General features: G+C 38.6%; 1 protein-coding gene across 1 annotated transcript; it reads right to left on the bottom strand.

Annotated features, from left to right (window-relative positions):
• Positions 1-7,939: 7,939 nt before the first annotated feature.
• On the bottom strand, positions 7,940-15,700 carry LOC144076244 (monocarboxylate transporter 2-like). Its single transcript, XM_077603922.1, has 5 exons — positions 15,563-15,700; positions 14,269-14,489; positions 13,225-13,368; positions 11,197-12,003; positions 7,940-9,649 (listed from the first exon to the last, which is right to left on the bottom strand). The coding sequence occupies exons 2-5, from the start codon at positions 14,483-14,485 to the stop codon at positions 9,405-9,407; spliced, it is 1,413 nt and encodes a 470-aa protein (XP_077460048.1). The 5' UTR covers positions 14,486-14,489; positions 15,563-15,700; the 3' UTR covers positions 7,940-9,404.

The following is a 15,700-nucleotide window of genomic DNA, read 5'->3' as shown; positions in this document are numbered from 1 at the left end:
AGCAGAGAAGGCCTTGAAGGCCCTGACGGCACACCACTGGTATAACCTATTGTTTGTAATATTGCACTGAATGTTTCAAGTAACTGGTGCTGTATATTGCACGAGATGTAAATAATTTGGGGCATAGGTTTTAAATTCACTATTTGAATGTCATTTGTCTGGTTTTGAATTTGGGTTTTTTTTGCCCTTGATCTGAAAAAGTGGCAACATAACCACAAGACTACACCGCTTCTTATTTGTCGACTTCCTGTCACTGTCCCACTCACCTTGTGGCACTGCTGGCACAAGACCTGAAATCCTTCTCCGCATTTGCACCCCTCCCAACTCTTGCAAAAGCATTAATATGATTTACATAAAGTGAGTGTTCTGTCTTGAGCCAAGGAAGCTGCTCTAAAATAAGCAGCCTTGGTGACAGAGCCAATGCGTTATGTGTGGCACAGACCCGCTGGAGCTGGAGGTGTTGCTGGGTGGAGAACTTGGAGCATCCCTGGGGGCCTGCTGGCCTGGAAATGACACAGAGTGAGGGAAGAGCCCCCACAGCCCAGAATCACTCATCTCATCTGCAGGGGTAGAAGAGGAAGGACAAAGACGCACTGCCCCACCGCAGGGCACAAAAACACAAAAGTGCGCACTCAACCTCACTAGAATAGAACATTTAGTGGGTAGGTTTTAAATACTGTAAGGCTTTAGAGGGGGATTAGGCTGGAATGATACGGGCTGAGTGAGCTTTCAGGAAATTCAGGCAGCTTGATCTCTTTGGAGGTGATGAGTATTTAGTATTCTCAGCTATTGATGCTCTACAATGACAATGTTGTAACTCTATTTTTACTATAATGTATAATTGAAGCTAATCCTGTTCATCACAAAATTGACTTTACAGCTCATTTTGTGCTCCCCTCTAAACATAAACCACCTAAAAAGCCACCAGTATGCTACACAACAATGACACACAAAAATACATAAAATTCTGGTCAATATCAGCCATATCCTGATACTGGGGTTGAAAAAAATAATGGATGTGAATCAATATAATCATTTATGGAGCACAATTGAATCTACTAAGTTGATCAAATGCTAAATAATTATAACTTTGTGCTGTTGTGTTTAGACAAAAAAAATTAAAAAGTGATGTTTCATCATCAAATTTTGATATTGATTGGTATTTTTTTATCGTTTTAGATAAATTTGAGCTGATTTTGCATTAAATTGATGGAAGGGCCTTGAATTGAATCATCGCAGAATATTGTATAATTCTCCACAGAATGTACTAATGACATAGTTAAATATTTGCCACTTCCAAAAAGATTCCTGCCCCCCACCCGGTGAATAATTTTCTAGTTTCATCCCACAAGTAATGTAATTGTCCCAAAACCAATGAGGAAACACATTTTGTTTGTTTGTTACACAAACAGCACAAAATTTAAAAAAAATAAAAACTTCACTAATAGTATCCCTCTTTGATTGCTGACGGCATGTCTTCTGTTTCAAAGTCAGATATCGGACAAAGTAGGGGAAAGGGAAAATGTTTCTTGATGTTGACGTTTGTGTCATCTGTTACTGTTGGCAATTGCAAGAGCTGTGAAATCCCTCCAATGTGTTCCCCACTTTCTAAACAAGGCCAAAATGTCTACATTTAACAGTTTAATCGGAGCATGGCCAAAGAAGTCCTTGGAGGAAATAGCAGTAATGCACACTGGGAGAATTAACTTAAAACATCCATGTAGCACACACTTCATCCCAATTACCTCCATGCAAATCATGTAAATCCAACTGGTCGTTCATGCCAAGAATTTCATAACCGTGCATCGCTATTAATTCCTCTGATAAAATGAGTATTGTATTTAATATGCAAAAGGCATTGTGGTCATTACCCGCCTTGTGTTTCATCTGCAGTCCTCCATGTCAGCAGTAATCAAATCTAAATCTTGAGAACAACACATTCCCTAATCAATATGGTGTAAGAGGCATCCTTTGATGGTGAAATTTTAATCTCCATGCCCTCGTGTGTGTCTTAATCTATGTCAATATCCTGTCAGTGTCCCCATCGAGTAACTCCATTAATTTTTCTTAATGTGCTTGCAGTCTTTCCTTATTTAAAGCACATCTTTTGTCTTGTATTCTTCCCCAGGTCATTAGACTGAGTAGAATCAAATCCAATTACCGCACAAGATTGTTGAGCGCAAACAACAGCTACTTTTAGGGAGAAAATGAGGGAGAGAGATGTTGTGATTTAACACCAAACACAAGTAGGACTTAGATGCACCACCTCAAGTGTGATCCAGAGAAGCTGAAGATGGTCAAAGGAGGGGGGCGACGTGAGAGATAAGGGAATGGCAGGAAAGTCATCAGTGGAGCAACACTGACCTCTTGTGGAGATATACCCTGCACTTCTACTGGCCTGAAACGTTGAACTCATTGCCAGTGGCTTTGAAATGGCTTTCTTAAATCATTTGCCATGTGAGTGAGGGGAAATATAAATCAAATACGCTGAGGACCAGAAATAATGAGAAAAAAAGAAACACAAATCGCCGTGCCAATTACTGGCTCTCGTTCTACATTGCTCTTGTAAAAACGTAATCAATCACTTGCGCCTACGTGGACCACCTACAATGTAGTCCGCACTCTAACGCCCCACCGCCGAAGTCGAGGAGTAAGGTCACCAAAGACGAGGTCATGCTGTCCTTAATGAAGTAGCTTCAGAGCACCGAGTTGGAAATGCAAAGAGGGACGACAGCAGGATTTTTACTCATCCATATCCATCAAGACATTCGGCTTTCATTTCAGGAACCCCCTGGAGAAGCTCCATTCTCCCCGGAAAGCTTTCAGATAGGCACTAGGGATGCCACCTCACGCTCTGAACAGTGCCCCGGGGATCCTGGCAGGCCGAGGCGTGCTTATTAAAGTCTCCCGGCGGGCAGCGCATAACACAAAAGCAAATGCAGGCAGTGTCAGAAAGTGTGGGCATGAGTATGCATGCAAGGGGGTGTTCATTTTGTCGTGGCAACATCTACATGTTTAACATTGTTGGCAATGCGAGCGCTGTCAGATTGTGAGTTTTTATTTTTTGACACAAGAAGCAAGGAATTTTAGTTGAGGATTACTAAAGTCAAGCCAAAAAAAAAGATAATTCACAATTCCAATAACACAAAGGATTTGACACTTTTGGAGATTGTCTAAATTCATTGAAGACTACGGAATTCTGAGCTGATTTTAACTGGAAGAAAATTCAAATCATAATTAAAATGTGGCTCGCAGCAGCTGTAATAGTAAACAGCAGGAGGCCACATGGAACTCAACACTAATTAATCTTTAAAAAGATGTAGGGCCAACATTGCAACATCTTTAAGTGATGCTGATTTCCTTGATTAATATTTGGATTCCCTTTGGATTGAATATACAGTATTCCCTCGATTTTCGCGGTTAATCGGTTCCATGACCACCCGTATTAAGTGAATTTCCGCGAGGCAGGAACCTTTTTTTAAATTTAAAACTTCCCACACCATTAATATTCCCTCTGCCTAATTATAAACCTCCCATACACTCCTGTATGTAAGCTCAGCAAGGATCTGGCAACTAAATCTCTACTAGCTGTTTACACAATTTATATCAAATGTAAATACCTATCAGACACTACTCTATGTGTGTGTTGTCTCACCTCACAGTCGTCTTCTTCTGCCGCTGCTAAATGATGTCCTGGCATGCGTGATGTGGCAGCGCAGTCATTCACAGGGTTGGCGTGTGTTAATGGCCCAGGCGCCCCACGCACACGGTTAAGTGATACACCCAGCTGGCTTAATGGCGCACGCAGACTGGACCGAACAGATGCCACTCACTTCTGTTAGCCAAAGTCACCCAGCAATCAGCTGTCTAAGCACCTTGAAATCTCAGCAAGCAAGTAAAGAGGGAAATGAACACTCCATGGGGTGAGAAGGTAGCGCTCTGGGTGTCACAGTGGCCACCTTTTGGCGTGATTGCCATTTTTGTACTCGTTCTAGTCAGTCATTTCTCGGCCTAACACTGTGTGCGTGTGTGTGAGATGCAAGCGTATGCACAATATGACATATTGAGGTAATGAAAAGGCCTCCGCAGAGACAATTGTGGCTCATCTAATTAAACACTTACATTGCGGCCTTATTGGAGGTGTTGCCATTGAGTCATCTCCGTAGTCCCATCATCAAATTCTGCATCTATCTGCCAGCCAGAATCACATAAACCAGAAAAAGAGGAGAATATACAAAGAAGGTGAATTTGCAAGGTCATAGCAAGTACTGTACATTATTTTATGAATGCAAAAAAAATCCCTAGCATGCAATGGAAGTATTAAAATTCAGAAGTGAGTGTAGGGGTTAAAAGATACCATAATAATCAGAGAAAGATGGTCTTCACTCTTGTAGGTTGTTTCCGGATGTCAAAAGTAGCAAATGAATGAAGTTTATCCTGAGTAAATGATACTGTTTAAAAATACATGTAAAAAATAATAAAAGTATTTGGCTGTGATTGGATTGTGAGTCATAAAATCAGGGGATTGAAGCTGTCATTAAAATTGTTGCCCACATTAAATTTGATTAATCCTTTTCTTTTTCTTTCTTTTCTGCATTTGTCAGCATGTAGTGCATACACAATGTCAAACTTACTCGAATGAGGTGTCCTGATGCGGTCTGCTATGCCGTCAGGGTCAACAGGACAAGCAGTTCAGCACCTGTCCCTCGCCTCTGCCTCCTCTCCATATGTTGGCCATTAAATGTAGACACGGGGACGCAAGTCTGACACACCTGAAGACCTTTGCTACATCTGTTGACAAAATCTTTAAAGAGGCGAATTATTATGGCACAGTGTAAGAGGGAAGATTTGATGGGGGAATGGAAGAGAAACTTAAATTTGATCTGATTCACTTAAATTAAAACTCGTTCAGTAATTTGCCAGCATCCAATTCCTGAAAAGTTATCACTTAGGTGGTGCAAAGTATTTTGATATGGACATAAGTACAGACAGGTAGGTAATAGTTTAAATGGAAATATGAGAGGGGAATTGAATTTTTATGAATAATGTATCAATGAAACGTTGCTTAATTGAGGAAAAAATTGCATTCACTTTGACTATCCATCATTGTCCATGTTCATTGAAATGAGTAAGAGACAAACATGCACGGACAGCATGTTAATTTTGTCTTGTTTTGAATGCCCCAAATGAGCCTTAGACCGATGTTTGACATCTGACGGCCATAATTCCTTCTCTTTTGACACCAGTCTATCAAAGTATGTCAAAAATACTAATTGTGTGAAGATACTCAAGTGAAATGTTGGAGAGCCATCAGCATTTTTTCCCCAAGTTTACAAGACGTTATATCCATCGTGATTATAATAGCCTTCCAAAACTAATTTCCAAAACTAATAACGACACCATCTGCTCTGTCAGAGTACCTTGTAACCACACCAGATATTCAGTTTCATTAGAGGCATCAATTTCCATATCTATAATACTGTAGTATTTAGCCTCATTTCATTAAACCACACTTTATTTTGTCCCAATTTATTCCAACCAAAAGATACAGCCAAACCCAAAGCATCAAACTCAGTGACTCTCACCTTTCCTAAGGACACTTGGCGAGGAAGTAAATAATGAGAGAGGACATAATATGGTATTCCACCTTTGGGAGCGCCGAGGCATGCGGTGCCCCAGATTGCTGCAGAAATCTGACCTCAGCACTGCGGGAGTGATGCTCAGTGAATTATCATGTCAGTGGCCTGATGCCCTCTTATGGCAGACCACACACATATATACATAATAAACACACTCCATCAACTGGCTCGGCACACTGACACTGCCCAAAGATAGCATATTAATTATAGATCTACGTTAAATTACATTCATTACCTCCCCTGCTCAGTGGTCGGGAACGCAGTAGGAATGATGGATGTTAGCGACTTTGTTACTCCTCCTCCAAACAATGAAAATTCTCTTAATTCGACAAATCTTTCCCAGGGCCTTTGTATCAACACGTACATAATTTCATGGAGCAAAGATTGTTATTTTCAGTAAATATTGCAATTTTGACTTTCAACCAATTTGCATTTAAGCCACAATTGCTTTCATCACTTATCATGCGAGGTACTGCGACTAAATGATGATAGATGTGTTTTGCTTTTTATAATAAGTTTTAACAAAGGAGCCCGATAAGAGAACAATGTTTGGCTGTATACGTACAGTACATGAATGTTGTTTGATTAACTTCACCGATATTATTTTCCTGTGTGCTTGTACTTCATTTCCTGGGTACAAAATTGGATTGTTATTGCATATGTTTATCGGATTAGTATCCTTTTGTATTAATTAATACCCAAGATGTATTGTGCTTTTAGAAAAGAAAAGTTTCTTGACCCATGATGTAACACTATTATAATCATATTGATAAGAGGTTAGATAAGCACTACAATCATGTACTATAGTAACCGTCAATGAGTGAAAGCACCTATTTTACATAAGAGAAATATTGACGCCTTATTAAAATAAAATGACCATTTGTATACATTTCAGGAAACAAAAATAGTTTTACAGCTTTCTGGAAGAAAATGCCTCAGGTTATAAATTCAAGAGGGCGACTATAATCCTACACATAAAATAATGGAAATAAGTGTAATCTTTTCGGAATCTACCCCTAAATGTTCCAACAGTAAACTCTTGTTTAAATCATTTATTATTCACCTATTGTGCCGGTAATGTAAATTGACAAATTTATATTAATGGGTATAAAATTGGAAAACGGAGTAAAATAGGCTAAAATATTATATGTAACATTAAAAAAACTATCAAAAATCTATGTATGCTTGAATTATCACATCCAAGAATGAGGATATACACTATTGAATTTTTTTGCACATTGTGTTTGGCAAGACAATTGTGTAAATAACATTGTCAGTTGTTTTGTATAATGGTGGGGGAGGAGTGTTATTGCGCATTGTCCCTAAGTAAACAACAGAGCATCACATTTTTACTTTAGCCCCAAAGGCCACGGTTTGTGTGCACGTGTTTTTCAACGTGTGCCTGTTGCACCGTGTTCGCAAAGTTTCATCTCATCCCAGTGAGAGGAAGCAGTACATTGGTGCGCCTTGTGCTTGCTCAACACTCGAGGCCTATCTAATCTCTGTTGCTCTCCAAGTCCCATTCAATTTCTTCTCCTGATAGATGTCTGTGCTCTTTGAGTCCAGTGGGAGCACAGCCTTTCTCCACTGCTTGTCTCCAACGGCCCGATTGTGTAAAAGCGCTCCCATTTCATATGGTCAGTCACCAACTGTAAACAAGCCAGACTTGACTCTTACAGATGCAAAGGTCAGGAGAAAGGAAGGGTAATCATCAACATAGAGATCCACTTTCCCTCATCTGGCAACCCACTCCACTCGTAACGTTGAACTGACATACAGTAACGTTTGGTCCTTGTTATGCATCTGGCCTGATACTTCGGACTGGGCGTAAAAAAAGCACACTGCGTTGATTTATGCACACATCCATACTTAGGTGACCCGCTATTATGCAGATGTGAGGCTCGACACAGCTTGGTGCAACCAGCCCAAAACATCCAGGCCTTGCTCGCCTCATTAGCTGCTCATGCCCTTAAGCTGCTGACATTTCCAAACTTGTTCCCTAGTCACATAATTGTGAAAGATTGGACAAAAGCACCCACACTGCAAAATTACATAGCTGATGTTAGTTTGAATGCGTTTCATATGGAAGTATACAGTACTTCACCTCTTGAAGATGCCTATTCTGAGAAGGGTTGTTTACTCAATTTTCCGATGCACATTGAGCAGGAAACAATGCGCAGTATTGTTTGTTTTCATTTCCTTAAAAGATTCTACATCATGAAAATATTAAGATGAATCGTTTGATATGTATAAATGAAATACAAATGTTTTAAAATGCCTGTTATTTTAATTGTAATGTTTTGCAACCAAATACACACACACTATCTAATCATACATACAGTAGACTAGTCACTAAGAATGGGAAAAAAAGTTTTCTTATAGGGAGCATGTCTGATAACATGTTCAAGTTCTATTTCTAAAAAGTGAAGGACGAGGGCTCAGTGCAATTTTGTAAGGATGTGCAGTAGTTGCACATGACATAAGAATATATTTGGCCGAGGTATGTAAAAAAGAAATTAAAAAAATAGGGCCATCAGTCATCCATAACAAACCAAAATTTATTTTAAAAAATTCTAATGACTACATGACATGCCATCTCCAGTCAAACCTTTGGGTATTATTTAATTCATCACAAAAGTAAGAGCAAACGTGTTAAATTAATGGGGTAAAATAGGAAACAACAGGCAAAAAAGGCACCTGTTGATTTAACATATTAACAGTATTTTGGTTAACTATAATAACTATAGCAGCAGGGCCATATAAGTCACACCTGAATACAAATCACAGGCCCAGCCAAACTACAAAAACTGTGACTCATAGTCCGTAAAATACAGTAGTCACCATTTATGCGTTAATGTTAACAGTCTTGTCAAGTAGATGGGAGCCCACCTAAAATATTAGTATATATTAATAATCCATCAGAGAGTCATTTCTGGTTTAACAACGAACAAAATAGCTAGATTGGCAAATGCCTGATTAGTTTTCCAGTGTTACTAAAGTTACATTACATCTGTGTTGCAAAAGACATTCGAGCATATTGAAAGTTGAAAAGAGATCTACTGTAGTGTGACCTGTTAGTTGTTTCAAGTTTCTCAACTTAAACTCCCCTTTCAAAGCCACAAAATCAGATAAAATAACTGCTGCTGCTTTACTGCAATGAGGTATTACATTTAAATGGAATGGAATTGGAAAACATATGCTTGCTGAAATACTTTTATCACTTCTGTCAAGTATTTGTATTGCGTCAGTATTTTTAAATTATATTATATTTATATTATAATATGTTTTACTGATTCCAGAGTGCCCAATGGCGAATCAGCAGGCAGCTTGGCACTATTGAAAATGGATGTATATATGTTATAACTGTCCGGCTGGCCTGTACCTGGAATGCATTTCGTTGTACAAAGTACAATATGCAAAGTTTGTATGTGTATGTATGAATGTACAATGACAATAAAGCCTAATTCAATTCAATAAATACTGTCCCAGGGGCATTAATTAAAAACCGAGTTTGAAAAATTGGGGAACGTAAACAACAGTGCACTAACTGCCAATTGGCAAGCTTGTGTTTAGTGTAAACACACACAATCCTGGCTTCACAGAAGCGCTAGCAAGCCCATAAAATAATTAGAAAGATTAAAAGCATTTTCACATGAATGCCTAATTGGCCAAATCCAGCAACTCCCTAGATATGAAACATATCTCTGACGCACAAGAGGATACGCAAATAAGACGGAAATTAATTGCAATTACTAAATCGATCTTTCAAGACAATGCTGGCTCGCTTACGTCTTTACACTGCTTTGTAGGTAAACTGTGATTAAGTGTGTCTAGCTCCTCGAGTTTGTCGTGGTCTTCCATGTTATTTGCATTTTGGTGGCTCCTCTCTTTTTCCAGCATGTGATAGTTGTAAATGTTCATAATGAAAAGAAAAATCCCACCGGTAACAATGACTGTGCCGCACAAGAAGAAGAGGTACTTGTAGTCACCAAATACATCCACCAGCAACCCTGTAAAGAAACAAGATAGTGAGTGTTGAAATCAAAATACTACACACAACCTAACAGTTTTTTTCATCGAGAGAATAATAGTTTTGAACAAACAATGTAGTATCTACCTGTATGATTTAAAAGATTTAAGGGATGTCACATTGGAAAATGAATACAGACTATACATTCCACTTGATCTGGCCATTTCTATATGTCTCTCAGAGGGCAAATTTAGCAAGAGCCTCCAAAACGAATTAGTAGATAAGACCATTCTAAAAGCTACTAATATGAAGGTCAAGTCCTCAGAAAAATGACAACTGTGTTTGGATTAGGTTTAAGTCTCCACAAGTCCAGAGCAGGCTCACCTTCAGACATGGATGAATTGACAGGTGTTTATCTCTCTAACTTGCAGGGGGTATTTCTCAGTCCATGTCAACAAAATGACATTTTTATTCATTTTTTTAGAATACTGGCAGAGGGTTCTTTTAGTCATTTTAAAATCGAAATCGTAGACCCAACTTTACTCTTTAATGGCAGTTTGCATGGTCAGCCTGTCAACATGACTTTTAAAAAGTACGTTTAACAGTACAGTTAACCTCTAAAACACAGAAGTTTGCATGAAAATCAACTTCCACCATCACATTGGAGGTTGTGCCATCTGATTGATAGCTGTCATATGGTGAATGGACAAAAATAAGCGTCCCTTTGGCAACACATTAATGAGGTCCATCTGGCATTGTCATCTTTTTCAATGCACTCCATTTTGATTGCAGCACTGGTACAGGAGACCGAATGGAACATCATTAACAGCAGAAGCAAAATGATGACACATAATTGGTGTATACCCAAGGTTTGCAGGGGCAGTAATAAACAGAGTGGTTAGGGCAGGTGTAATGACTGTGCCCTCTGGAGGAGAATGCAAAATGTGCAGGAGGTCTTTCATAGAAAAGCTCCAGAACAGGGTTGGAAGAGAAAGGACGCGAGGTTTACACATTTTCACCTCATTAAAAAAATCAGGTCGCAGGCAAAGTAGGATTGTCAGTAGGCTGATGTACAAACAACTGATTACGCTGCAAAGCATCGGTGCCTCTTTAAAGCATTTGTTATTGTTACACAGAAATTGTTACAATCTGTAGAGCTGACAATAGGCAAAGCTAGATGAGGGCATCAATAAATAAGAAACCACTCCAAAGAAGATGCACTCATATTTGATGTATAGTTCCACTTCCAATCTGTTATTATTGCTCTCTCAGGATTTTAAACCATTTTGTGTCAAGAGGGCACAATTCTTTTTTTTTCTCCCACTACAAAATGTAATTTCTGGAGAATCTGCATACTGAGGATAATTTGCTTTGTAATTGATGATGTCATCATCAATACGAATGAGATATCGTGGGGGATTTTTTTTCGTGGGTCCAATAACATATGGAGTCACATTACTTCAGGAGGATTCAATGCAAAATCTTGCTGTAAATTTTCCTAAAATAATTTTCAAGTAGAGAAAGATTTTGAAACTTGGCATTGAACACTTACAACATGGCTGTACAAATAGATTTGATATTACTTACCAGCCGTGGGTGGGCCCAGCAGCATGGGGATGCACTCAATAATGGTGACCAGTCCAACAGCACTAGGGAAGCGTTGATTTCCCATCAGATCCATCAGGCATTCAAATATGAGGGCAAAAACCATGCCAAAACCCACACCAAAAAATATGGCATAGACCACTAAAAAGGTATAGTTTTTGATCAGTGGGCATAATAAATGGCAGGTGCCATTGAAGACCATGGCAAAGCTGAAGAAGTACTGAACTCTTGGTCTGATCCACTTGCTGTTGGCAAGCAAGCCGGTGCCAGGTCGAACAAACATATCCACAAAACCCATAATGGAGAGCAAATATGCTGCTGAGTATTGGTCAACTCCCTGACTGACAGCGTATGCAGAGAGGAACACGATAGGTGCATAGGCACCAAAAATGAACATCACGTTCCCAATGAGGTAGATTATAAAGCCTCGATCTTTGAAGAAGGACCAATCTACAGCACGCCTGAGACAGCTTTGTTTCTCTTGGCTGATGTTGTCCTTATTTGTCTGCTCCTCAATCTTCGATTCTGGTGCACGGGATGATATAGGACAGGAAACAACTGGTCTCATCAAGGCTCCAGCGACGCAACAGTTGAGCATCAGAGCCCCGAGGATAAGGAGACTTCCTCTCCATCCAAACTTGTCCAGTAAATATTGATTAAGAGGAGCCAAGAAGCACAAAAACACAGGACTTCCGGCCATTGCTAATCCATTGGCGAGAGGGCGCTTGGCCAAAAAATACTTACTGATGATTGTAAGAGATGCATTCAGATTTAAAGCGAGTCCGCAACCTGTGTGGAGACAAAAGAGGAAAGTTCAACATGCTTCACCTGGAAAGCATAAACACAAACATATTTGATTAATTCAGTATTACAATACATTCATTAATATGCATCACTTTGAAAAGAAAGTTAGGTTAACCGATCCCACTGGAAATTCAGTATTCATATTCTTAGATCCTGATTAATTAAATACTAATTAAACGTGATCATCTATCCCTTTATCTGTAGCACTTATTCTAATTCGAGTCACAATTAGTTGCTCGTCACTGTTAGTCTATACAACGGCTAATTTTAAAATGATCTAACACTGCAAGGCTTTGTGTAGGATTTTTCTGTATTTGTCCTTTTAATTTTAATTGTATTTTCTCTGTTGTGGTTCAAACTATGTGGTTTATTAGATACATTTCTCGTTACTTTCTGGGAATTATGCACAACTAATCATAAATGTTCACAAAACACGCTATTTACTGATTTACTATGCAGGTAATGGACAAAAATAATGTTCATAAAAATCATGCCATTTACCGATATTCAAAAGAATCAATTATTAAGACGGTAAAAGGTGAGAGAATCTTATCAGACCAGTTGGGAGAAGGATGAATCTAATTTCTCAATAGATTGATGAAATCCCCAAAGTTTACTCAATCAATGAGTTTATTGGGATCTTAGATGAGGTATTTTTTGCTGCAAGAGACCACAGAGTATTCCTTTAAACATGCTGCATTTTGAAAAGTTTGCAAGTAAAGGACATACATGCCCTGTGGTATCACACAGGACCAATTGCTACACTTATTAATCCTCAAATAGTTGTCCTTGGTAGGGTAATGAGCCTCTAAAGGTAGTAGGAAGCCCCATGTGACAATCTTGACAGGAGGTCGAACAACAGAACAGTGGGCCAGTTTATGCCACGCTGTCCAGAACCCATGTACATTTTATTGCTTGTTTACCCAAGCGCCCCTATTCCACTCTGAGCACAGTTAACTGCCCCTCACTTACTGGAACAGGCACCCTAATAAGGGTTGGAAACCAACAGAAAACTACCAAATTAGAAGAAATTATTATAAAAGGAGGTAGAAAGACGCCAGGAACACAATACCAAGAACCAGTGGTAAAACAAATGATTTCAGGATACCCATCGTGAAGGAAATGTTTTTTCACCTCAATCAATAGATGGAACTGCTATTTTGGATAAACAACTATTAGGGTTTTAAAAAAAAAAAAATACTGTACCTGCAATAACACCAATGCATAAGTAGAGGTAAATGATGGAGTTTCCAAAGGAAGCAGCTACCATCGAGGTCCCACACATCAAGCCCCCTAGTATGACTATACATCGGCTTCCATAGCGATTAACCAACACACTGCTGACTGGTCCTGTGAAAAGACAAAAAGACCAAATGTATTACATTTAACGTGATAAAACAAAATATATTTGGATGTACGCTATACGAGAAATATCACAATACCTCCTTTTGCCACATGTATGACAATCAGAATAGTCCAAATGCTGCTTCATTACAAAATGAGATTTGATGAATCCCGCAGGGTTGATCATGCGTGCGTGGGAATCAATTACCCTTCTCATTAGAACTAGGTCACAACAGCACATCTTCCACAGTGTTGCCATTTCCTCGGTCATTATAACTTTATTTTATTTTCGGGAAAAGGCTGTCACGTCTCTCCCAAGAGAGGGGTGGATGAGAGCCCCCCGTTTGGGAGATCAGCCACTGATATATTTGCTTTGTCTCTGTCCGCCGCCACTTGGTGATATTGGTGAAACATTGCCAAGGACAATATGAGGAAACCTCTGGTGAGGTAAATATTTCACCTGTTTGATTTCTTCGATTTGAGGTCAGGTAGGGCAAAGACCTTTTTATGATTTAACCTTCAGCAAGCACTTGTGAGAAACCATCATAGTAGATTTTAATTGATTCTGCCATAATGATGATTTAATGGTTTAAAAAAAGCTTGTTAGGTTCATCAGTTTATTTCCATCTTTTTTGCTTCTATTTTAATACAATATACCATTAATGACAATATAAAATGTCATCTCATCTCAAGTGTGCGCTCATAAAATCCACACACGACAAAATGACGTAATAGAGTGTGTAGTGTAGTGATTATGAACAATATATTGTCCAAAGTTGGAATGTACATTCCACTGGAATATCATTAAGAGGGAAAACCTCAATCCTTAAAAGATTAATACAACCATTTTGTAATGATGCATCGAAAATAATGCAATGCTTTGATTGATTTTCCAAGTCAACTCACCTCCAGCATACATGGCTGCCAACATGATTGAGGAGATCCATGCTATATCACTGTAGCTGGCTTGCAAGTCTGATTGGATCTCTTTAAAGAAAATGGATAAGGCTTTGGGTGTGGCATAGGCAAAGCCAATGGAAATATGAGCCCCAATCACAACCATCCAACCCCAGCCACCATCTGGGGGCTTGAAGCCCACCTCAGTGGTTGGTGCAGGTGACATATTCCTAAAGAAAGCGGAAAACAAATGTTATTCATTTCAAAGAATCATAAATTAATAATTATCCGCATTTAGCTCTGTTGACGAATGAAATAATTTATATAGAGAAACATAAATGGTCCTTTTTGTAAATATTTTATACAATAATTGCAACAGTGGAAATAAATTAAATGAAATCATGCAACGCATTTCTCTTTGCATTTGCCAAAAACAAACAAAAAACAATCTACTACATGCTATATATGATTTAAAACAAATTAGACGTTATGTTTAAATTTAATGATTGAAGTCGAGTGGGACAGTTTATTACAAGCAACTTAAACAGAAAATTAATAGCTTACTGAAAAATGGATATTAGTCATTAGTGATTTGTGATTTGTCAATGATGAATCAACTTGCATTAGATTGGGACAGAATATCTTCAGAATAACCTTTTTCACTAGAAACACTAGCGCCCACCTTAAAATAGGGTGACAGAAGCAGAAAAGTATTAGTATTAGTACTAAAATCCTTTGGGTTTTATTTGTTTTGTTTTTTTAAGACATGTTTGCAATGTGTGAAATATAAGGGCCAAAATGACCCAATTCTGGGCAGTCTCAATCCCTACATTAGTTTAAATGTAAAAATATATGAATTAATGAAATCTAGTATGATAGTAGAGGCGCACAGTTGTAGATATTGCAAAACTGTAATATTTTGTGTCATATTTTACACAACTTTAGAGTGACTAATACGTTATACACCCATACTGAGTACAGCAGGGTCTCTGACTTCATAATAGTTTGCATGTGACAGTGACGGATCAATGGGAACTGTAACGTATCGAATTATTGCATTTTAACTCCAGATTTTAAATCCTCTTTTTAAAAAACATAATAATTAATGGTTTGACGCATTATAACTATGACGGATCTCAATCAAAAAGCGACATTGTTACTGCCGAGAGTAAACACTTACCACGCGGACTTCTCGTCGTGAGTAGAAGCCAAAATAACTTCGGATTTAAAGATGAACTAATTCATTTTTGGAGAACCGTGCTTTTCAATTCCGAATTAAATATATATTTAATGGAGATCTTACCTTTTGTTTACTGCATTCAAGGCAAACAAGTCAAGTTTGCCAAACTTTCTGATTACAGAGAGTACGTACAGTGTAGTGTGCTGGTCACGTGTCAACCGGCTTGGCTTGCAGGAGGAGGGTTGTCAGCGGCCACGTTGT

Source organism: Stigmatopora argus, chromosome 6, assembly GCF_051989625.1.
Source record: "Stigmatopora argus isolate UIUO_Sarg chromosome 6, RoL_Sarg_1.0, whole genome shotgun sequence".
Taxonomy (NCBI): Eukaryota; Metazoa; Chordata; class Actinopteri; order Syngnathiformes; family Syngnathidae; genus Stigmatopora; species Stigmatopora argus.
Note: the sequence above shows the minus strand (reverse complement) of the source record. Positions and strands in the feature narration are given on the sequence as shown.

Excerpts from the sequence above, each read along its gene's own strand:
- LOC144076244 (XM_077603922.1), bottom strand. The coding sequence starts at position 14,485 with ATGTCACCTGCACCAACCACTGAGGTGGGCTTCAAGCCCCCAGATGGT. Across the intron at positions 12,004-13,224 it reads ATGCATTGGTGTTATTGCAG|GTTGCGGACTCGCTTTAAAT; the intron begins GTACAGTATTTT and ends GTCTCCACACAG. Across the intron at positions 9,650-11,196 it reads GCTGGGCCCACCCACGGCTG|GGTTGCTGGTGGATGTATTT; the intron begins GTAAGTAATATC and ends GTTTCTTTACAG.